Source organism: Haliotis rubra, unplaced genomic scaffold (assembly GCF_003918875.1).
Source record: "Haliotis rubra isolate DU_JTF1 unplaced genomic scaffold, ASM391887v1 Scf82, whole genome shotgun sequence".
Lineage (NCBI taxonomy): Eukaryota > Metazoa > Mollusca > Gastropoda > Lepetellida > Haliotidae > Haliotis > Haliotis rubra.
The window spans coordinates 1,917,395-1,941,759 of NW_025767546.1; the positions used below are offsets into that span (position 1 = coordinate 1,917,395).

Below are 24,365 nucleotides of genomic sequence, written 5' to 3' on the forward strand. Positions count from 1 at the left end.
TGTTGTCTCGGCTGCTGAGCGATTCCTGCCTCTCGCTGCTTGCATCACGTAATCGACAAACATGTTCGTCTTACTTGCTAATTTACGATCCTTTGTCTTCTAAACATTACTTCGGAGCATTGGAATCTCTTCACAATCGCCCACTTTTAATCTCCGATCTCCTCAGTAAGATCTCTTTCATTTCAGAGAGTATTATTCAGCTGTGAATAGCTAAACCAGAAACGCAATCGACAAGGTCAGAAGGGGTCGAAGATGTAATTGACTCAATTACCATAATGATAGAGCCTCTCATATTAAGACCCCTCTTCACTTGTTGAGCATGGAAGCCGGCAAAGTGCATTCAGAGGACCTCGGTGAATCTCGGCCGGGCTGTGTCTCAGAGTGCCGATAGTTAAGCGCTGTGTGTTTTTCTGTAGGGCAATCCGTTCATTTCTCGGATCCGAGCACGATGGATTGAACATGCTGATTAGATAGTGAAAGTCCCTTATAAGCAGGGGAAGTAATTAGCTTCCAGTGCTATAATTGGCCATTCTCTGCCAGAACTTGGGATGTGCGGAAGTGATTCTATAATGCCCTGGCTTGTAGAAGGAATTCCAGTTATCGATAGAAACACCATGTTTTCTGTGTTAGAGTCAGTGATGGGATGTTGAAGACACTTCCAAGGATTCATTCACAATGGTAGGTAATATTACTCCTAGAAATATACCTGCAAATAACACTTGTTTATTATCAACACAATTCAATAATTTTTAAAATGAAAACTCAATTCATCTTTCATTCGTACAAACTATAAATAAAGTTTTGAATTTCATATTGTGGCCTTGAGTGTAATGATAAATATAATGTTTCGCTGTCAGGTTTGAATGTCATCGTCTATATTCATCAGTGTGATATCAAACATGTTTGTCAGTGTCATTGGTAAAGTTTAGCTTGTTTATATAGGAGATATTTCAGAAAAAGTACCTCGCACGGGAAACGCTGAACCATATACGGTACGATTCCATGAAATGTCATTATCGTAAAAACATATTTAGTTATAGGGCACGGAGTGGTGCTAGTTATGGTTCGCGACAGTGAAATTGTCTGCTGTCAGGCGCGGACATACTGCGGTTCCGTTTCTTGCTAATATCATAGGGCTTAATGGTTCCATGGTGGTTTTGAGAAATGGTTTTCGTTGAGCATAATTTCACATTGATTATATTCTTGTTACTATATCGTTTGTGAATACGCCTGCACGTGATATGTAAATGTAAGACGTTGAAGGGACAAATTTGGAATCAGATTTGTTTATCCATACTGAAAAACATGTATACTTGGTAAAAAACACCACCACCCCCCCCCCCCCCCCTCAGCACCTCCTCCCTTCAGATAATCAAGCACGTGGTCTCAGTAACCTAACTTAGCCAGTCTTGTTAGATACTTTGTGACATTACATAGTGATACGAGTGGGTGAGTGGGTGGGTTAAAGGTCCGCAGTATTCCAGCAATGTCACATAGGAACACATTTTTATTGTACTTGTATGGGGATCGAACTCTGGTCGTCAGTTTGTCAAGCGAACGCTTTAACCATTATGCCACCCTACCACCTGCATGAAAACAAAACGCAACGAAAAGCTGGAAAATTGCGGCATAAAATAATATTCATTCTTGAATACAACATACCAACAAACAGTAGAATTGCTGGCTCACAAGTTACAGATCTCAATGATGCACTATGTAGTGAAAATACTGCTATTATGAATAACCTGGAACTGACCACCAGACTTAGTACTTCTTGTATACATACATGTCTAACGTCAGCTGTAGTTGTAACAACGGTTTCACATCTCTGCCCGACAGACATTCACCAGTCGAAGAACAAAAGGTTATTGTCCATGTACGTCCTTCACAATGCAATCAATGCTAAAGAAAATGACCGTTTGAGTTGCTTTAATTGATATCGCACTTCGCCCACCTCCCTGAAGAGCAAGGAATGGACAGAATTTCTGACGCAGGCAACACGTATTGTCTCTTGATCTCGGAATGTTCCTTCAGCATCACTATTCCGACATTTTATCTCTCAACTTCCCACGAGTATACGATCTTAATACGTTTCCTTTCATTACTAAAATCAAAGAAATATTAATAGAAAACTTTCCACTTTTAATCCATATTTTTGATCATTTTTTGCGACACTCTTATTATCGATGTGCGGCTTATTCTTAAACCTCCATTATTGAGATGAATAGTTTCCGGCAGTTTGTGCTGAAAGGCCTCAGATGTGAGGTGTTTGAGTGACTGTGGCAGATCCGTTTCGATACACACTAACTCTTGATGTGTTGTGATGTTTCAGATTATGCAGACATCACTGAGCGTGTGTACGTGCCTTATATTATTCATCATTTCACAAACAGGTTTGTAATTTACGATTTTGTACTTTTTTCAATAATTCCTAGGAGATGAAAATCATGGCGAAATGCCATTCCGTAATATCACTTCTGATATTCTTGTCAGATAAGAAACAGCTATGGTTGAAAAAGTTTGAGTAAAAGAAATTGAGTATTCTTATTTTGGTGATGGTGATGATCATGATGATGAACACTTTTAGAATTTAAACATGTTTAAATTATTGGAATGTTATATCACATCTGATATTCTTGTCAGATACGAGTGGGTGAGTATAGTTTTACGCCGCTTTTAGCAATATTCCAGCAATAAAACGGCGGGGGACACCAGAAATGGCTTCACACATGTCAGATACGAAACAGCTATAGTTGAAAAAGCTTTGATATATTAAGGATTCTTATTTTGACGGTAATGATGATGATGATGATGATGATGATGATGATGATGATGATGATGATGATGATAATTTTGATATAAACTTTTTAGAATTTAAACATGTTTAGATTATGGGGATGTTGAGTTTAGGTGGTGTTGAGACGATAGCTTATGAAGTGTGTTGGCCCCTATACGTGTCGAGATAGACCACACCCAAATGGGTATTCTGTAGAGGATTGAAACACATTCCTATACCCATTAAGATCTTAACATGTCTGTTACGTGGTTACATTCTGAAAACATTTTTCAGCTGGTACTTAAGTGGTAAGTTGGATATATTATTGATGATAACGTATTGATGATCCACTTCTAACTTACAATTGTGGCTACGCTTCAGTTTATATTCTCATTACCATCAATCATATATAGAGATTATTAACCGAGTTTGTTTCCGCATCATTAATATCATATATTAGGAATAAAAATTGTATTATGCATTATTTTTATTTCAAATATATGATATTCATGATACGGAAACACACGAGGTTAATAATCTCTTTATCATATAATGTCATTCTTAAATTATTCTAAAAAAAGAACTCGTACGTGAATTTATTGGAAGAGAATCGAGCACTCGCGTAAGAATACTTAGCGGTACACCAAGGTGAAGGTCGTTCATGACGGCGGCATATGGTTGTGACTAGTCGCTAATACAGTGCAAACATAACTCATGCTTAAAATAAGATCTTTCTGTCTTAAAAAGAACAACAAAATCGGGCACGGTTTTCTTAGCTTTGTTTCTATTTTCATTGCGGGTAATCACCACATCAATATCAGTTTCTGATACCTGACGGTACACTTACTGGTATCAGAAACTAATGATCACAATACAGACGACGAATCGTTTCCGTCAGGTATCAGAAACTGATATTGATGTGGTGATTACCCGCAATGATTTCGATCTAATGATTAGATCGAAATCCTTGGTTGGTACCTTTCTTAGACGATTGCCTTTCAGTCGTGCCTCATAACCCGTACCTTCAATGTGAACGGAGTACTCCGTTTCATGTTTTCCAAATTTAACTACTGCATTAACGACTCCTGAACCACTGTCATCAATTCTTACAGAATCACCAATTTTGAGAATGGGGGTAGCCATGTTTGTTTACAAACAATGTAAACTCGCGACGACGTCATCAATGTAATGTTAAACGTTGTAGGATTCGCATGGCGTGTATGGAGTTTTGTGAAAGTAGTTCGTGGATTGACGTAATTTGCATAGTTATCAGATTTGGACACCAAGTTTATCAGATTGCTTTATTGCACCGATAACACCCTCCATTAGATGATAAACATGATTATCTGCTGGGCCATCATGTAATGAATGCTGTATCTCCATCTGATACACCCCGTTTGGGCGTCCGGGTGAAAAAAATATACATGACCCCAGTGTTCCATGCATGAGGCGACGAAATGATTGATTGATTGATTGATTGCATGTTATAGTATCCCAGTTGCTGGGATCAATGCTCATGGTGTCAATCACTTGATTGTCCAGACTGGATTATTTACAGACCGCCGTCAGGTCGCTGGCATATTGCAGCGTTAACCAACAAACATCCGGTACAACGTATGTCACAACTCAGCCAGCTTATAAAGGTTTCATCTCAGATTTAATAACAATTACGCCCGTAGGCTATGAGGTACATATCCATCAGATTAGATTCGTCTGTAGGGATTTACAAGAGGCCACCATTTGTTCAAAGTTCGTTATTCACAATACTGCAATGGCATTCAATATATTCCGCTGGAATAAGAGTACGGCTTGCTGTAGCTGATTATACGTATTGTCCCTCTTAGTCACATCCGGAATGTACATCGTTTGTTTGAGAAAGCGCAATTTGAATGTATAAAGGAAGAACAGAAATTTTGTGTTAGGTGAGTAAAGTTGTACGCCGTAGGGGCGTCAGCTATGATGTGTGCACTTTGTACCATTCGAGGAATCGAACCAGGGTCTTCAGCGTGACAAATCAAAGCATTTATGACCTCTTTAGGACCTGTGAAGCAAAGGAACGTTTGATCAGACACGTGGCTACAGTGAAGCAAAGGAACGTTTGATCAGACACGTGGCTACAGTGAAGCAAAGGAACGTTTGATCAGACACGTGGCTACAGTGAAGCAAAGGAACGTTTGATCAAACACGTAGCCACAGTGAAGCAAAGGAACGTTTGATCAGACACGAGGCCACAGTGAAGCAAAGTAACGTTTGATCAAACACGTGGCTACAGTGAAGCAAAGTAACGTTTGATCAGACACGTAGCCACAGTGAAGCAAAGGAACGTTTGATCAAACACGTGGCTACAGTGAAGCAAAGTAACGTTTGATCAGACACGTAGCCACAGTGAAGCAAAGGAACGTTTGATCAGACGCGAGGCCACAGTGAAGCAAAGTAACGTTTGATCAAACACGTAGCCACAGTGAAGCAAAGTAACGTTTGATCAGATGCGAGGCCACAGTGAAGCAAAGTAACGTTTGATCAAACACGTTGCCACAGTGAAGCAAAGGAACGTTTGATCAGACACGTGGCTACAGTGAATCAAAGGAACGTATGATCAAACACGTGGCTACAGTGAAGCAAAGTAACGTTTGATCAGATGCGAGGCCACAGTGAAGCAAAGTAACGTTTGATCAGACACGTGTCTACGGTGAAGCAAAGGAACGTTTGATCAGACACGTGTCTAAGGTAAACCAAAGGAACGTTTGATCAGACACGTGGCTACAGCAAAGTAACGTTTGATCAGATACGTGCCTACAGTGTCTTTTCCGCGTATTATCAATTAGAGTACTTGTGTACTAGTATAGCACTCATCACACAAAGCTGCAGGAAAAGTACCGCTACTGACAAATACATCGTCAGCTTCCCTTAATACATTACCAGGAAGGTAGTGGTGAAGATAACGGTGACATATCTTCGCGTATTTCTTGCCAAATAATTGTCAAAAGATAACGTTTAAAATAAAACAGTAATAAATTACATGAAAAATCATCAAATCAGAATAAATTCGTTTTAAAGTAATTGTTAAACAGCTTGATCTTAACGCGTACGTGCTTAAACACGCATACCCTCCCCACAATAGGCTGCGGAGATAAAATAGGTTCTGCTGTTGCCTCGTTGGGTGTCTAGTAATGAAGGTCAACCCAACCTGGCACAGAGCCTTCCCATACAACAAGATAATTGTTTTCACATATTTCAGGATGATGAAGAATTCAGAGTTCCGTTGACGGACGCCTGTTATTATACTTCAAGGCAGGTTTACCTAATAGCACTAGACGTATCTATCACTAGTCCCTTTTCGACATTTCTTTGCTAACATTCGGAGATAAATCAAAATGAAAGCACTTGCTCATTTCAATACCACTTCAGAGAAAACCGAAAAACCGAACGACAGTTGCTTGATCCGGTCTTTTTTAATTCTTTTATTTCGAAGCCATTGCCGATGCTAATTGAAACCCTGTTTCAACACATATCGAGTTTCGTACAGAGGTATGTCGATAAGTAGACTTTCAGCTATATAAAGTGTAAGATAGCGACCATAAAAGCTCCATTAAGCTATAAAAAATAGTTTTCGTAGATCGTTCTTTAAATACCCATTTGATTCTTTGCTTATCAAGAAAACTAAATTTACATTCATCTTTACAATCTTAATGTATCACCAAGAATGAAACGCATTATACTGAGGGAAAAGCTTGTGCTGGACATTGAACACAACCGTTCTTTGATGAACCGTGCGTATAACTACACTTAAAATGAATTGAAATTTTATTTCATTAATTGAGGCGTGCAAAGAATAGCTGTAATTGATAAATTCATCAGTTTTGTTGTCTGAATCATTAGAGGCGTCTATATGTTTCTACATTTTAAGGGGGGCGGTGGGGTAGCCTAGTGGTTAAAGCGTTTGCTCGTCACGCCGAAGACCCGGGTCCGAATCCCCACATGGGTACAATGTGTGAAGCCCATTTCTGGTGTCCCCCGCCGTGATATTGCTGGAATATTGCTAAAAGCGGCGTAAAACCAAACTCAGTCAGTCAGTCAGTCTACATTTTAGGAAAGTCATCATCTCTGACTGGTTACTGATTATTAAAAAAAAAAAAAAGATTTGGAAGCTGTACACACCGCGCGTTCAAACCCCATCAGTATGCGGTTGATGCTGATCGCCTAGAGAGGTCAGTGCCAGACTATAAACAGTTCGAATCTGGAGTTCGAACCCACGTTAATCATAAAGCCACGTTTAAATGTAACCTTACTTTCAGTGTTTGTTTGTTGTTTAAATCCGAGCTCAGCAATATTCCAGCTATATGGCGGTGGTCTGTAAATAATCGAGTCTGGACCAGACAATCCAGTGATCAACATCATGAGCATCGATCTACGTAATTGGGATACGATGATATGTGTCAAACAAGCCAGCGAGCCTGACACCCGATCCCGTTAGTCGCCTCTTACGACAAGCTTGGTTACTGAAGACCAATTCTAACCTGGATCTTCAAGGGTCTACTTTCAGTGAATCTGTTTTCGGAATTTTCCTTCATTAAAAAATTTCACGGCAACCAAACTGGTGGAATTATTCAGCTGTGTGACCGTCTATCTCAAAGCGTAAAGCGTTTAATCGTTGTCTGGAGAGACATTGGATAATTTTATGAGGGAAGAACAAATTATTGTTTCCAGCAGTTTAGGGAATATAATGTTTATTGAGACATCCCAGTCACGTCTAAGTATATTTATTTGTTCAACAGTATTCCACCTTCATTTTGCTGTGTTTTGGTGCCTTTTTTCGTCCTAGTAACCTTTTGGTAATGTTTGTAAATTTTTGTACAAATCCACTTTTCACATGTTCATGTATACTTTCATTTTGAGCCCGTGAGGATCCGGGTTAGAATTGGTATTCAGTAACCCAAGCTTGTCGTAAGAGGCGGCTAACGGGTGGTCAGGCTCGCTGACTTGGTTGGCACATGTCATCGCATCCCAACTGCATAGATCGATGCTCATGATGTTGATAACTGGATTGTCTGGTCCAGATTATTTACAGACCGCCGCCATATAGCTGGAATATTGCTAAGTGCGGCGTAAAACTAAACTCACTCACTCATTGGATTTGTGTTTCTGCACGTGCAGCTGGTAGGTGTGAGTTCAAGCATCGGCTTCGAGACAAATGGTACTTTCAAGGGCAGAATCGAAACACATTTATCCGGATTCGTCGATCAGCTGTTCAGTTCCATGCTGACAGGAACCACAAGATCCGTTATAAGTGCGTGGAGAGCAGAGGAAATATTTACCTAATGAGGTAAGTCCACACTCACCAGCGGGGCGCTTCGACCCTCCTCCATAAATATTTGTTGTTTCATTAACGACGTGCTTTCCATCAGATCAACGTTGAACTTTGAGAGACTTCAAACACGTGCATCTTCCAACTGGCAGTGAAATCGACATGCGCTTGTCAATCCGGCGATTTGGCACGTGTTCGTCGTATCCATGGTAACGAGTTAATACAAACGTGTGAACATTTTCAGGAGGTTCAGCCAGAAACGGAATTAACACTCCTTCCTCTTTTGTCAAGTATTCTTTAGAAATATCTTAAACGCTGGTGGTCTAGTCGCCCAAGGAGCCGCATTTGCTGTGCAGAGCTTACCCGTGAAGATCCGGGTTAGACTTGATCTTCAGCAACCCATGATTGTCGTAAGAGGCCACTAACGGGTTGTCAGGCTTGCTGACTTGGTCGACACATGTCATCGCATCCCAATTGCGTTGATCGATGCTCATGATGCTGATCATTGGATTGTCTGGCCCAGATTCTATTAATTACAGACCGCCGTCATATGGCTGGAATATAGCTGAGCGCAAGGAACAAACAAACTGCAGAGCTACGTCATCTCGGCACACCAGAGACCAGGTTCGAATCCCGGTTCGTCTTGGTTATGTTTCGAGGTTTGTCTGCACCACACCCATGCTCGTAGGTTTCCTCAAAGTGGTAAACATCTGAGAACTACATATCTTTGGTCTCTCGTCCAAATTATCACTTTGGTGCATTGTAAACTATCCTCAACATTCGGTGTCATTGTATTTTGTTCTTTTATTTAAATATTCCTGTTTCCCCAACCCTTCTGTACGTGATGCCAAGCCCTGTTAAATGCCGCACTGAACTCTGAATGACATGAAATAGTGTTTCTGGTATGTCTAAATGTATTTTTCGTTTTGTGCTTATTGAATTTTTTTGACAGATCAATAATTATTTGGCCCTAATCTCATGAGCACGTATGGTGATACGTTTTTCGTGCAAATCCCAGTCCTTGTTTTTGTACCAGCCGTGTACACTGGTCTGACTGAAGAGGCGTTAAATTGGACAAATAAGTGGTATACCGGATATGTTAATTTCGTTTCGGTAAATCAATAATTGAAAAAGAAATCCTCTCTGTAGTTTTTCTTGTTTTGTATTGTTGCACTTTTAACGATGGATATAACGAATACTTGATATGCTCTTCGACATATCCATCCTTGATTCGAATTTGAACGCAGCTGCACAGGCCTAACCTCTTGTACGATGTAGGTTTTATCATTAATTGTGGAACTACTCCAGAAATGCGTGGGAGAGTTCCATTTAACACAGCTCTGATGTTTAGTACCGATTATCACCAACACACCTTTAACTGGCCAACTCTCTGATACCAATAAATGGAAAACCCTCTATGTTGCATTAGGGTGCGGTCCCCACAAGACGCCCAGTCCTTTCACCTTTGACATTGCTCCATTTAACACAGCTCTAATGTTTAGTACCGATTATCACCAACACACCTTTAACTAAATAACCCTCTGATACCAATAAATGGAAAACCCTCTATGATACATTAGGGTGCAGTCCAAACAAGAAACCCATGCCAATCCTTTCACTTTTCACATTGCCGCATGCAGCAAGTTTAAAAGGCTGAGGGTTGGTGGGATTCGAACTCACAATCAGTGTATGCTGGCGAACAACGGTGTTTGACAACTGGGTCATCCACGTGGCACATATGGGTTAATATAGTGTACATAGCATCTTCTGTGATAAAGGTGAGTTGAGATTATAGTAAAATACGGTTATAACGAACTCGAAGGAAGCACCAGGTTCGTTATAAGCGTAGTTCGTTTTATGCATTTCGACTATGCAGCAAGGTGCCGGGATATATCCGAAAGTGGTCGGGAACTAAAACCATTTCGTGATATCCGAAGTGGACGGGAACTAAAACCACTTCGATTAATCCGAAAGTGGCTCGGGACCTAAAGCCACTTCGATATATCCGAAAGTGGCTGGGACCTAAAACCACTTCGTTATATCCGAAAGTGACCGGGACCTAAAACCACTTCGTTATATGCGAAAGTTGACGGGACTTAAAACCACTTCGTCATATCCGAAAGTGGCCGGGACCTAAAACCACTTTGTGATATTCGCCAGTTTGTGATAACCATGTTCGTTATACACAGAGTTTACTAACTCAAGTCAGGAAGGTTACAGCTTTCAAGGTGCTATTGAACTGGTTATAGACGGGAGTGTATGGAGGCCGGGGACAACGTGTAATTGAGTTTCTAGCCACTTACTTAACGGTCAAAGATAAAAATGGTAAAAGATTCGTGACCGTAAATTAACTAGTTTGACAATTACACGTTTTTTTCTGGTTCGAGTGTTATCAGGAAATTGTGATGCTCAAGTCAGCGTCCGAGTGGAAGTAATGATATCTGTCGTTATACAAGCATGCACGGACCCGTTTTTCTTGTAGTGTAAGTCGGGGGTACTTGCTTTGTCACGAAATCAATCTCTCAAATCTTCAGCCGTCCAGTTCTCATTATTTTTAGTTGAAGACGTGATTAATTTTTTAAGAAATATTCTAAGGTAACAATATACATGACATATGTTATATTTAGGATTACACTTTCTCAGTAAAGTACAGATTCTAGTACTTTTGTTGGGTTGAGTCCCACACGGGATTTTAACCCACACCTTTAGAATCAGGCGACTAATCGCCAGCACACAGAGTCAGCCACTCAGTTACCATGGCTTCCACATATATATGTTACCACTCTCTGAAAGAGCATTGTGTATTTATAACAATATTGCCTATTTATCTAAACTGACGTAAAAAAGAAACCACACACCTGATGGTTGGGGATTATTTCCCAAAAACAACAACAAAAACAACAACAAACAACAAACAACAAAACAAAACAAAACAAAACAAACAAACAAACAAAAGCCAACAAAAACAAACAAACAACAAACAAAAACACAATCAAACCAAATAAACCCCAACAAAACATATATTTTAAAAAGTGTTTTAATTGTGATTTACAAGTCACAGACATTATGTACGTGTTGCCAAAGACGGGTATGGTGACTGGTTTCGTCCATGCATGTTTCTGAGGTTTGTGCTCACATAGCTAACTGTATCTCTCTGTCTCCAGGAAGAACCGGTACGAGTCCAGCAAGGACGGCGTCCTGTGTATCGGATTCAGCTACCTGGCGGACCACCCTAACGCCGAGTTCAGCCTCGTCCGACTCATGTGTAAGTTGGCGTTAGTCAGCAAGACGAGTTTTATTCTGCTTTTAACAATATTTCATCAGTATCTAGGTGTGGGCACCAATATAAGACTCAACACGATGTACCCGTGTTAGGAAGAAAACCTTGCCCTCGACGAGGTAATGCTTTAACCACGGGGCGTTACCAGCGTCCACAGGGGCTTTTGACGCTAAAAACTGCCATCAAGGTATGTACTGTCACTAACGGGGTCTTATCACTATATAGAAGGAAAGCGATGTAACGAGGTCAACACAACAAGTTCGTTTCAGGGCGAATTCAACATTGCTCACTGTATTTATCCCATTTAAAGTATGCACACATTTCAAGCCAATAGATTTACCTACAAAATGAGACATACAGCACAAAAATCGAAGCAGTACTTTGGGAGCTAGGGTCTTTGGAAGCTCGAAAAATCGTGATTTCTCGATTCCGAGCCAAAATCCCTGCTCAGAATTTGTAGCGGTAACTCGCCCATTTTCTTGTTCATTTCACGGTATATGCACCAAACGACATGCACCAAAACATGTTGAACTGATGGCACGTGTCAGCGCGCTAGTCGCCATTCTTTCGGAGACACTTACATCTCACTGTCATAATGAGTTTACGTACATTTATTCATCGCAAACAGAAATGTGTCCTGCCCGTTCGCCATTGGCCTTAACCTGCCCCGCACTGAAAAGAGTCAGCGATTTGATTGGACATATTTTATTTATAGCCAATGAGCTCCCTTTCTCTTCAAAGTGATTAGCGTTACAAGCCCCTGTGGAGGCGCCATACCCATGTGTGTGCGTTTTATCAAACTGGTAAACGTGTGAGACGTGCATCACTTCAGGCGTTCTTTCAACAGAAACTGCCACGTTGTGATATGGTTTCAACAGTGTTCAAAGCGGCATTAAACCCGACCCACTCACTCACTCACCTGATAACATCAGTATCACAGCACTATCACAAACATGAGGTTTTGTTGGGAGATCCATTACGATTCTTCATATCGCTGAGGCTCTTCGTGTAAAAAGGCGAAATACTTAATAATCATTTGCTAATGTTTAGTTCTTTACAAAGGGTCTGTTAGATAGCCTTGTAGTTAAAGCATTCAGTCTTAGCGCCAAATGATTCCTCACAACCATGCAAAGTATGGCTGGGATATTGATTCAGCATGGGATATTGATTCAGCATGGGATATTGATTCAGCATGGGATATTGATTCAGCATGGGATATTGATTCAGCATGGGATATTGATTCAGCATGGGATATTGATTCAGCATGGGATATTGATTCAGCATGGGATATTGATTCAGCAGTTTTATAAACTTCCTTTGTTTCTCCCACTAACAATAACAGATTGAACTATTGCATATTTAAATGACTCATTCGAATCAAAGACATATAAACAGACACATTTGTCTCCCTCAGTCACGTGTTTTCTCGAAGCCTCTGCACGTGGGTTTCACCAGCTAAGAGATCGTTTGAGATCAGATTCACTTCCAGCTGTGCTCATACATCGAACTAACACATTGTGATATAACTAGAACACATTTCAAAAATATGAACTACGGTTATATCGAACTCAAAGGAACACCAGTTTGTCTGCAACAAGAAACGCTTCGTTATGAGCGTGGTCGGTGTAAAGGTAGTTTTCTGTTATAACTAAAAGTTTTAGTGCGGCGTAAAATACATTCACTCAGACCCTAATGGGCTCTCTTGTTACAGTACTCCGCTTATTTCGAACTGGTGATAACTTGAACGGTGTTGCGATAGCCCAAGCGCGAATTAACGCGATTCCATTTTATGTCAACTGTTTGTTTCATGGAACAAGATACTCGTGAAGATCCGGGTTAGAATGGACCTTCAGTAGCCCATGCTTGTCGTAAGAGGCGACTAACGGGATCGGGTGGTCAGGCTCGCTGACTTGGTTCACACATGTCATCGGTTCCCAATTGCGAAGATCGATGCTCATGCTGTTGATCACTGGATTGTCTGGTCCAGACTCGATTATTTACAGACCGCCGCCATATCTCTGGAATATTGCTGAGTGCGTCGTAAACCTAAACTCACTCACTCACTCACTCATGGAACAAGACAAGGACATACGTGCATATCGCGTCAAAAGATGGTACTTTTTGTTACCCTGGTTGGAGCTAGGCATTAAAGGGATAAAACTAGGACGGGTCAGCTCGTTGTCAGTATATTATGTCTGAGTGGGATACCCATGTTCAACTGCGACATGATATCTCAGAGGACTAGAACTAATAAAACACATATTAGTTGGAACAAACACAAGTAGCAACTCACTCACACAAACATACACACGCGCACACGCTGTATGATAAGTTCTATATTCTTTTACACGACGTTGACATCTCACCTCACAATATATCTGGGGGGTTATTCTAGGTTTAAATGTCTACATTCAGGTCAAATTTGCTATGCAACACCCCAGACAGGAACTAAGGGCAGAGGGGAACATTTAATTTTCCAAAGCAGTGTTTTTTGTAATTGATTTGGCTCTGTATCTACTTTTTTCAACAGATCCTATGTATTTTTTTCTGACACTTCGATCGGCAAGCGGCACTTTAGGCCGTGGTTTGTTCAAGACTTAGACATATAATCCTAGCGATGTCTTCCTCGGGCCTCTGCACTCAACGATTACTTTACATTAGCCGAAAACCACACATTAAGATACGGATTTATTTTTGTGCCATGAAATTTGTACTCGTTACTCTTACGCAAAGTGTTTAAGTTTTCACTGTCCAAATTAAATGTTCGTGTACACTTACTTGCAGCTTGGCCTCGCGAACGTTTCCAGTTTAACAATTCCTGGTTATGCATTCTATCACAGCGTTATCACAAAGTTGAGCATACAACTAACAGCTACTGATTAAAACAGGGGCTTATGGGAAACTAGATATTAATGTAAGCTGAAGTTCGGCTTACGCGTATGCTGAAACCCCCCGAAATGTCGACTACTTAAGAAACTTAACTAAGGCGTGAACTGTAAGACCAAGGACGTGTTCGCTGCAAATAAATGTCAAAGCACCTTAGAAATGAAATGAAATTAAAATCACACTTCTTATAATGGTGTCAACTGAAATAACACTTAGCCGCACCATTATATTCAGTATCCATGGTGAAATGTCTTCAGCTGAACTCATTCCTTCAGAGACAACTAGACCGCCTCCGTGGTGCAGTGGTTAGAGCGTCCGCCCGGAGAGCGGAAGGTGACGGGTTCGGTCATACCAAAATACGTTAAAATATGGTACTTGTTGGTCCCTGCCTGGCGTACGTCATTAATGGGTACAACAAGGACTGGTCGGCTGGGAGTCAGTATAATGTCTGAGTGGGGTATCTATGCTTAACTGCGGCATGGTATCTCAGTGGGCTAGCACTATAAAACCAGCTTAAGCCTGGGCTAGTACAAGCAGCCACTCATACACACGCATGCACGACGTCATATGAGCGAAATATTCTTAAGTAGTACGTTAAACCCCAGTTTCCAGTATACGTCGACGTATTGTTATGCCAATCAGATTCAGTAAAACCGTCCATGTCATTTTTCTGTGATGTACTGTGTAACAGAGATGCACGACGTCATATGAGCGAAATATTCTTAAGTAGTACGTTAAACCCCAGTTTCCAGTATACGTCGACGTATTGTTATGCCAATCAGATTCAGTAAAACCGTCCATGTCATTTTTCTGTGATGAACTGTGTAACAGAGATGCCTGTATTGGGGTGTATTGGAGCCTGCAGTGTAGACTTTGGCTTTCAAAACACAAAGAAGATCCGGGTTAGAATTGATCTTCAGCAACTCATACATGTCGTAAGAGGCGACTAACGGGATCGGGTCGTGAGGCTCGCTGACTTGGTTGACACATGTCATCGTATCCCAATTGCGTTGATCGATGCTCATGCTGTTGATCACTGGATTGTCTGGTCCAGACTCGATTATTTACAGAACACTACCATATAGCTGGACTATTGACGTACCCGGCGTAAAGCTAAACTCACTCACTCACTTAAAACACAGAGACCATTACAATCACCTTTCGGGGCATATTTATTGAGTGGGTGAGTGCATGTTGTTTTATGCAGTATAATATCAGTATAATACCAGTATATCCCGGCGACGTATGAGTCTGGTTCGGGCAATCTAGTGGTCAATATCATGACACCCGACCAACGCCGTCGGCGAGCGTTGACGCTGTTAGTCAGTTCTCAGACGGTTCACAGACAAGCTGTCGGTTATAACAATTTTAATTCCACAATTCCCCAGAGGGTGAGTGAGTAAGTAGGGATCCACGCCACCTCGGTCAATATGAAGCCGGGTAAACCAGAAAATAGCCCCGGGAGATGTAATCATTGCCTCTGTTATTGTGAAATAACGCCGATAAAACGAATGAATTTTAGTAGTTCCCCAGTGTATCTTATAGATGTTGAAGAACTCGCAATGATGATGTTTTTATCTCGTGTAACAAAAACACCCATGAAAATCGAAAATCTTTTCATGAATATTTTAGTTTTATATATAATGTTTTTGCATTACAAAATAATACCTGAAGAACAATGCCGTGTATGGCTAATATCTGGTGATATTTTGAAAATGGTGCTGACATTTTCTTCTCCACAAGAATTAAAGGGTAATTTATGTCTCAGCATTGATTTTAAATTTTATGGAACCTTTGGGAAATCAAGCTCCTCAACATGTCCCGGAAAACCGCATAACAATGAACGGCACGTGTGACTAAAATATAGCGGCTTAGTGACTCGTCTGGGAATAAGCTGTAACAAATCATGGTGATGTTTAAATTGGCCAGATTTGACATGATGTAGTTGAGCTTGGTATTCTAGCATGCTGATTGCGCTGCTTAACGTGGGTATTTCTATCTGATGTAAGACTTCGTTTGCTGCTGTATAGCCCCCGGGGTGTCATCCCACATCATGAGCCCCAAGGTCATCAACAGGGGGTCAAGGATCAACATCGACAACTCGTGTGAATTTCTCCAGGGGGACAACCGTAGACTGTACACCTTCATCAAGAGGCGCAGTAAGTAGGTTGAGGAGGTTTTGTGTGTGTGCGTGCGTGCGTGCGTGCGTGCGTGCGTGCTGTCTGTCTGTCTGTCTGTGGCTGGGATCAACATGTCTGTATCTTACTACAGTCTAAACCTGTCATGCTTGATGCTCCTTCTTCTGGACAGGTAAAGGTACATTGGCAACGTTTAATTACTCCGGATATTGTTGAACGAACGCCATTTTTCTAGATTGTGAGTTGCAATTATTTTTCATATGTTGCTTTGGTTGGTTGATTGATTCCGCAAAATCATCGATTGGTGATTATGCGTCTTGCCTTTCCTTTCTCAGAAGGTCACTCCAACGCTCATATTGGGCACAGAAGATTTGCAGGACAGGACACATCAGTATCTTGCAGGTGATGAAGGAGAGGACATATAAATGTGGCGTAGACGATGAAACCCTGGGGTCTTGAAAAACAGAATGTCGTGAAGGTTACAAACCTTCATGGTTGTACAGAACAGTACGTCGTGCACGTTCAGGTCGTGTAGAACAGAAGGCGTGAATGGTGCTGCAACTTGTTATCGGCACATCTGACTCGCCACTTGTCAGAATGGTCTCCCATTCTACTAAATTACTACCAAATATGTCAATATAAAGTTGTCATGCATCTACTGAAAAAAGTTCTTCTACCAGCTGAAGGATTGCCATTTCCATTGAAATCATTTGTTACCTGTTAACGGAAAATCGGATGTTAGGTCTGTCATAGATCTACCTGTAATTTGTATTTTCGTCACTAAGAAGCAGAGTTTCCCTAATTTTGCAGTAGCAAATCAACATACCGCTTTGTGGTTGTGTCAAACTATTTTACTTAACCTAAAAAGTACTGTCGGAAATACATCTCAAATAGATGCTTGAAATATGGTTGCTTGTTGAACCTTTGGCTCCAGTGTGTTGGCATATTGAACAAAACAACCCACACCAGTGAAGGAGGTAATTCGATATTGCTCTGGCCTCATTTCAAACTCATTCTGACGAAAAACATTTCGCTTCGCGCTATTTAATTACCATTTCCCTGCCTGTAATAGCCTCGTACACTGTCACCATGTAATTGGTATATAGACAGAAAATAGACACTTGTTGCGTTCCGCCTTATTTGATTTGTTAATTTGAGTCAAACCTACAACGTTTTGAAGACTGGTGCACATCGTGAGTCGATTACACGGTGGCAAACATTGTGATCATTGGTTTTAAACTCCGTGCAGAAGGATGTGCCAAATAAACACTTTTGTTTTATATTTCATGACATCCTGCTATCAAAACGGTTTGGGTAAAACTGGCAAATCATCAACTGACGGACCTCAAACCTCTCGGTTGGTTACCGTGACCAGATACATTGTCTCGATACACGATACACATATCTAGAAACTCGTGACTAGATATATAACGATAATCGTCACTATTGTCTCTGTATATCGATACCCATGAGTAAATACATTGTCTCGAGACACCAGTAATATCGTGACTAAACCGATACCAGTGACTAGATACATTGCCTCAATACACCGTCTATAGTGACTAGATATATTATCCCTACATATAGATGCTTGATACATTGCCTCTATTCACTGATAATCGTGACTAAATACATTCATTTTGTATCTATTCACTGATACTCGTGACTAAATACATTGTAACTATTCACTGATAATCGTGACTAAATACGTTGTATGTATTCAGTGATAATCGTGGCTAGATACACTGTCTCTATTCACTGATAATCGTGACTAGATACATTGTATCTATTCACTGATAATCGTGACTAAAACAATGTATCTATTCACTGATAATCGTGACTAGATGCATTGTATCTATTCACTGATAATCGTGACTAGATGCATTGTATCTATTCACTGATAATCGTGGCTAGATACATTGTATCTATTCACTGATAGTCGTGACTAGATGCATTTTGTCTATTCACTGATAATCGTGACTAAAACAATGTATCTGTTCACTGATAATCGTGACTAGATACATTGTATCTATTCACTGATACCTCCGTCGAACCTTAAAGCAACATGGGGCCTACTGCTGACGTCCAAATCTCCGTTTTGTTGCCAAGCACATCGTGAAAAAACATCTTCTCAAATGTTAACATACTGCCAAAGTGATGACTTCAAGGGCGCAGAGCCAACATGGAAGGATATTGGCAATTTCGCCTGTTCCGAGATAAGACAGCTGAACACGAACATCAAAGATTTTGAGTAAGATGCGGTATTGATATACAGCTATTATGCCACTTAATACCACTGGTGATATTATCTAATGATACAGTCATGAAAAGTTACGCATGGAATGTACCGAAACTATACTGAACAAATTAAAAACGCAACATGACTGCAAGTAGTTCAATAACACTGAAACCAACTATCATCTCAGTTATTACAACACAGACACAAACATAATATTGGCAGTTAAGTCAAGTTAAACACTACGACACCAGCACGAATGTTGGTTAAGTAGTTGCTGCAACCGTAACGTCTTCATCGGCATCTCATTTGAAGACAGACCATCACATCTATCGTGAACCAACCACGTGATCTAACTGGTTGACGAGATTTTGATCGATGTCAGTATGTCGGGGTGGTTTCAGAACTGAAGATTTCGACCGTCTCGTATTATTGTCCAGTTGTCATCCATCATTAAGGAAGAATTCATCTCTTCTTTTTGGAAGTTATCAGTAGTCTTGAGGTCAAAGCGTTCGCTCGTCACGCCTGAGACCCTTGCTCAACTCCCCGGATGGGTACAATGGTGTCCTCCGCCAAGATATTACTACAATATTGCTGTAAACACCATTAGCTCACTCAATGGCATGCTCTTCGTATGCCTTCTTGAATGACTTGGTTGTTGTAGATCAACTCTATGGAGGCAGTTTCTATGCCCAGCTCCCGAAGAATTTCTTCTCTTCTTTTGGGGTCTGTGATCCGAGGGTCAGTGGTACATCTACCTATACAAGTTTGAATACTGGGCCCACCAGTTCAATGCACATCAAACTCGTTGATACCGAAGTCATTGTATGTATGATTTGGACCCTCCATTGAGACATGGGTGTTGACTGAGGCTTTTCTGTTCCGTGATCCGGGGACAGCCACGTCTGACTTTTGGAACATTTGAAACTATTGGATATAAACACCGAATACCTGGTATGACTCTCCACACTGGTACACTGTGTGGAGTCCATTTCTGATGTCATCCTGTCGGGCCTGAACCTTCAGACAGAGTCACTCGCGTCGTGTGGACATCTGGTCTATGATTATCTTGTTGGACATTTGTTTAACACCGCACTCGGCAATATTCCAGCTATGTGGCGGTTGTCTGTAAATAATCGAGTCTGGACCAGACAATCCAGTGAGCAACAGCATGAGCATCGATCTAATTATCATATATCCCGAGGCTGGTTTGGAAACGGGGCTTTAAACAAGAAGGTCGGTTTCAGTGACTGTGATTGGGCCATTTTGACTGAGTGACGAGCATCTTTGCATGTGCTTTCAATGACTGGTTGGCGAGGTTCGGACTCGATCTCTAGCAGCTAGCTGGATTATTGCTCACTGCGGCGTAAAACAACATTCCCCCGCGTATTCTTTCTTTTTAGTGTATCAGTATTGTCATATAGTTCTCTATATATCTACATATATTCCAAATGCTACCTTGGTATTTCGAAATGATGCCTGCAAACACGTCCGATAACTAATGATCAGTCATCTCTGCCTAGGTCCCGGATGTAAGTTCCCCGCCAAATTGCTCGGAGACTGGAACTACACGTATAGACATGCGCACCATCTGACGTTCTCCCTAAACAACCTGACACTCCACCTCCTGAACGGCGAACGCTACATCTTCTACTGTGACTCGAGGGACAGGGACAACTTCGTCATAAGGTGGGTTCCGGATTTTATCATTGGGGAGGACACGCTTGACGATACTGTCGATTATGTGTCATCGCACCCCGACGATGAGGGTCGTTGCTCATAACATCAACCACTGGTTCGTATATCCCAGTATAAAACATGAAGCCTTTCTGGTGTCCCCCGCCGTGATATTGCTGGAATATTGTTTAAAAAGCAGCGTAAGACTAAACTCACTCTGCAGTATAAAACATTACTGGCTGGCTTGAAATACTGACTGACTGAGTTTGGTTTTACGCCGCTTTTAGCAATATTCCGGCAACATCACGGCGGGGGACACCAGAAATGGGCTTCACACATTGTACCCATGTGGGGATTCGAACCCGGGTCTTCGGCGTGACGAGCCAGCGGTTTAACCGCTAGGCTACCCCACCGCCCCGGCTTGAAATAACTTCAATGTTGTTTAATGCGGCATAGAACATTAGTCGGAAACAAACGCAGAGATGGTTATTCTCTTGCCGCCGCAACGTCAAATGTGTGACAAAAGAAGCTATCCACCCATGTTTGACGGTGGTAAGAAATGTTGGCTAGTTGGTTGGTTGGTTGGTTTACGCTGCACTCAGCAATATTCCAGCTATATGGCGGCGGTCTGTAAATAATCGAGTCTGGATCAGACAATCCAGTAACCAACATCATGAGCATCGATCTACGCAATTGAGATACGATGACGTGTCAACCAAGCCAGCGAGCCTGACCAACCGATCCCGTTAGTCGCCTCCAGCATAGGTTTCTGAAGACCAATTCTAACCCGGATCTTCATGGGTGGCAAGAAATGAACCAAAGAAGAAGCGGTTATTCGATTGTGATGTACACTCAAATTCCGTTATGTAGAAGCTGAATAGACCTGCGTAAATGCTTCGAGTTATCCGAAGGTCCACTCATCGGCATAATGATGACTAAATTAAGGCCCAAACTACTTCTTCAAGACAACTGTATGTTCGATAGATGTAACGTTCGACACACCGGTGTTTAACTATATTTGGTAAGAGTATTGTTATAAGGTGAAAAATGCATCCGTTATACAAGAAACGTATCACAAATCCATTATTGAGAATTACGGTTATTTCGTCATAGAATCAATGCTGTTTCTGCTTTGTAATAAACTAAAGGATAGAGAACAGGATAGCTGTCAGTAACAGGACAGAAAAGACTCTTAAAGTAGCAATTAACAGTGATTCACCGATGAGGTTACAGTAATTCTCCGATCATGAGGTACGACATGAGACCATGGAATGATATAACTTTAAACGAATCGGGGGGGGATTGTATGTGGTCATGTGACAAGGGTGGAGCAGGCTCGAACACCTTAAAAAGATGGGTCAGCACTAGAACGTAATGCGGGGTGCAGAGTCAGCAAAACGTTCACATCGCGATCGATCAGTTCCATATCTGGTAAAGAGCTTGCCCTATCCTGTCCTGACCACGTCACCTTGATATGACGAGAGAGATCGAGTAAACCTATGTGAGTATAGAACCTAGTGTTGAGTTATTCCTGGTATGCCAGAGTGCCAGTACATGAATGAAATGTCGTTATTGAGGAGTTACAGTCGTCTGACCTCTCACTCCTAGACTTGACATTCCCATGGACCAAGCGAGTGTGTAACTTGAGCTTACACCACCCCTGACAATGCGGAACGGCCATCTTAATAGGTAACTGGCAGAAGGGTTTACTAACACCTAAATCCCGGTTACGACATGGTGGAGGGACGACAGTATCATGGCTGTTTTTTACCTTAATTTAGAACTGTTTCCCTGACTGTGTATTTCTTTCGCAAAATCCGGTTTTAAGTGAACACCTCCTTTTTGCCAGCAACGTGGATAGTGCATGTGTGGGTATTGTGGTATTAAGCAATAAATAGGTTAAAGCAAGTGGTCAATAGTGTGAGCACACAAATCTAATATCGTCGTTCCTTTTTCAGATGCCCCTTCCAGTCAGGAGCATTTAACAGTATTTTGATGCGATAATCAATGCCGTATTTCTTCAAACGTTCGATCATCAGAGTTATGATCACATTGTATACCCATTATGTCACTATTTCAGAAACGTTGGCTACAAGGGTACCGACAGGGACGCCATCATGTGCATGAGACTTGACCCCTTGGAGGACGACCCCTTCTACGACTACGAACTCTCTAGAACTAACAGTAAGTAACCATGGCAATGCTTTATATTTCTCAAAACTATAGGTGCGGTGGGATAGCCTTGTGGTTAAAGCGTTGGCTGGTCACGCAGAAGACCCAGGTTCGACTCCCCATAGCATGGGTTGCTGAAGACCAATTCTAACCCGGATCTTCACGGGTCATTAATATCCAGTAGTATGTCAGATCGCGAATATGAATCGTGATAACATATAATACATAGTTCAGTTTGATATATTACAGTTGTTTGATAGATTGGAGACGTCAGTGGGTGTTGTTGAGAGCCGCTTTGAACAGTATTTCAGTAACATCACAGCTTGGTCAGGTTGATTCAGGAGGAATGTGACTGTAAGGTTTGCCTCTTTGTCAAATCCACACATCACAACCTGGCCTGGAACCATAATGGAACCATATGGCCTTCGGATCCTCGAACTGTTAATGGTCACCAGTCTGCATAGAGAAAGGAGATGCCTTCGATCACTGTTATGTGAAATTAATGATATGACGTCATGACTAGTTTGTGTTTTTCTTACCATGTCAACAGGCGGGATCGAGATGGACGGGAAGCTCGTGCTGGTTGAACGCGGGAAGCGCGTGCTGCTGCACACGGACTGTGATTGGTTAGACAGTCCCGCTAGACCGGAGTATATTTACCCCATGTAAGACCAAAAAGACAATTTCTCGATTTATCAGTGGGAAAATATCACACACAAGCCAGCAGACGACACTTCAGCAAGACGTGTTTTATTGGTGATAAACAGCCCTGTATCACTGACGGAATATATATGTGTGATGAAAACTATTTTCAACTTTCTCTGAAAACGAAAAACCCTGACTCTCTCTTGGAGTAGTTGCTGTAAATACCGAACTGCCTGTCAGAACATTCATATTCAACAAAGGGATGTCACCCATGGTAGACAAGTTTTAAAGAAAGCACATCCCATCTAACATACAACGTTTTCGCAACTTTGTGGGAAGGTTGTACATTGGTAACGTCATGGCACAACGTTGTCACAACGTTAGTCTTACGTCATTTTATAACGTTATGTCACAACACATTTTGTAAGGTTATATACAGCGTTGTAAACTTACCGTTGAGGAAACGTTATGCGTTGGGCTCCTCACAACGTTATTATAACGTTTCTTATGATTTGGTGTCAGAATATTTTCTGTAAAACCTTTCACTTTGAGATTCTTTCTTCACCATTCATCTACAGCTTCAGAAAACACACGACCAAAACGACAAATTGACGAATAGATATTGAAGTGAATTTCTGCTTTCTTTCATATGTACTGTTCATTACTGGGAAAACTATTCAACTATTAACGTTTAATAGAACGTTAAGACAACGTAAAATACGTTAGCACGATCACGATACGATCACAACGTCAGGCCACAACGTTGTGGAACGTACATGGGAGTCCACAGAATGACGTTGTAACAACGAAAGCAAAACGTTTTGACAACGTGAAGTTGTTAGCTGGGGAGAACTTAACTTGTTCCAGTCAGTGTTAAACAGTTACCCTTTTATCATTTCATTTTCACCGATTCATATTCATAATATATTATGCAGTTTGGAGGCTCGTTACGTGTAGTACAGGTGTTTCACGTTTTGTGCCATATTTGAATGTTGTGGTATAATTTGTTTTCAGAATACTATACAAACGTGAATTGTCATTTTTCTTTTAGACTTTCTATTAAAGCAGGAACCTTTGTTTTGGTTGGATTTGGGGATTTCGTTCTGTTATTTGTCGTTTTCTTAGCGTTTTGTATATTGGCACATGTAGATGTTTGTAAATATCATTGTCATGTTCAATTTGTAGAGAAATACTTAAATGTTCATTTAATAAAGTAAACGAAACCATACACAGGAATGTGTTTACTTGTC

At 41.2% G+C, this 24,365-nt stretch overlaps 1 protein-coding gene across 1 annotated transcript; it reads left to right on the forward strand.

Moving 5' to 3' along the window:
• Positions 1-326: 326 nt before the first annotated feature.
• LOC124262030 lies at positions 327-24,341 on the forward strand. Its single transcript, XM_046696453.1, has 8 exons — positions 327-678; positions 2,333-2,393; positions 7,931-8,099; positions 11,246-11,346; positions 16,278-16,406; positions 20,145-20,310; positions 22,379-22,482; positions 23,021-24,341. Exons 1-8 carry the CDS (start codon positions 676-678, stop codon positions 23,137-23,139), a joined length of 852 nt encoding a protein of 283 aa, XP_046552409.1. The 5' UTR covers positions 327-675; the 3' UTR covers positions 23,140-24,341.
• Positions 24,342-24,365: the final 24 nt, after the last annotated feature.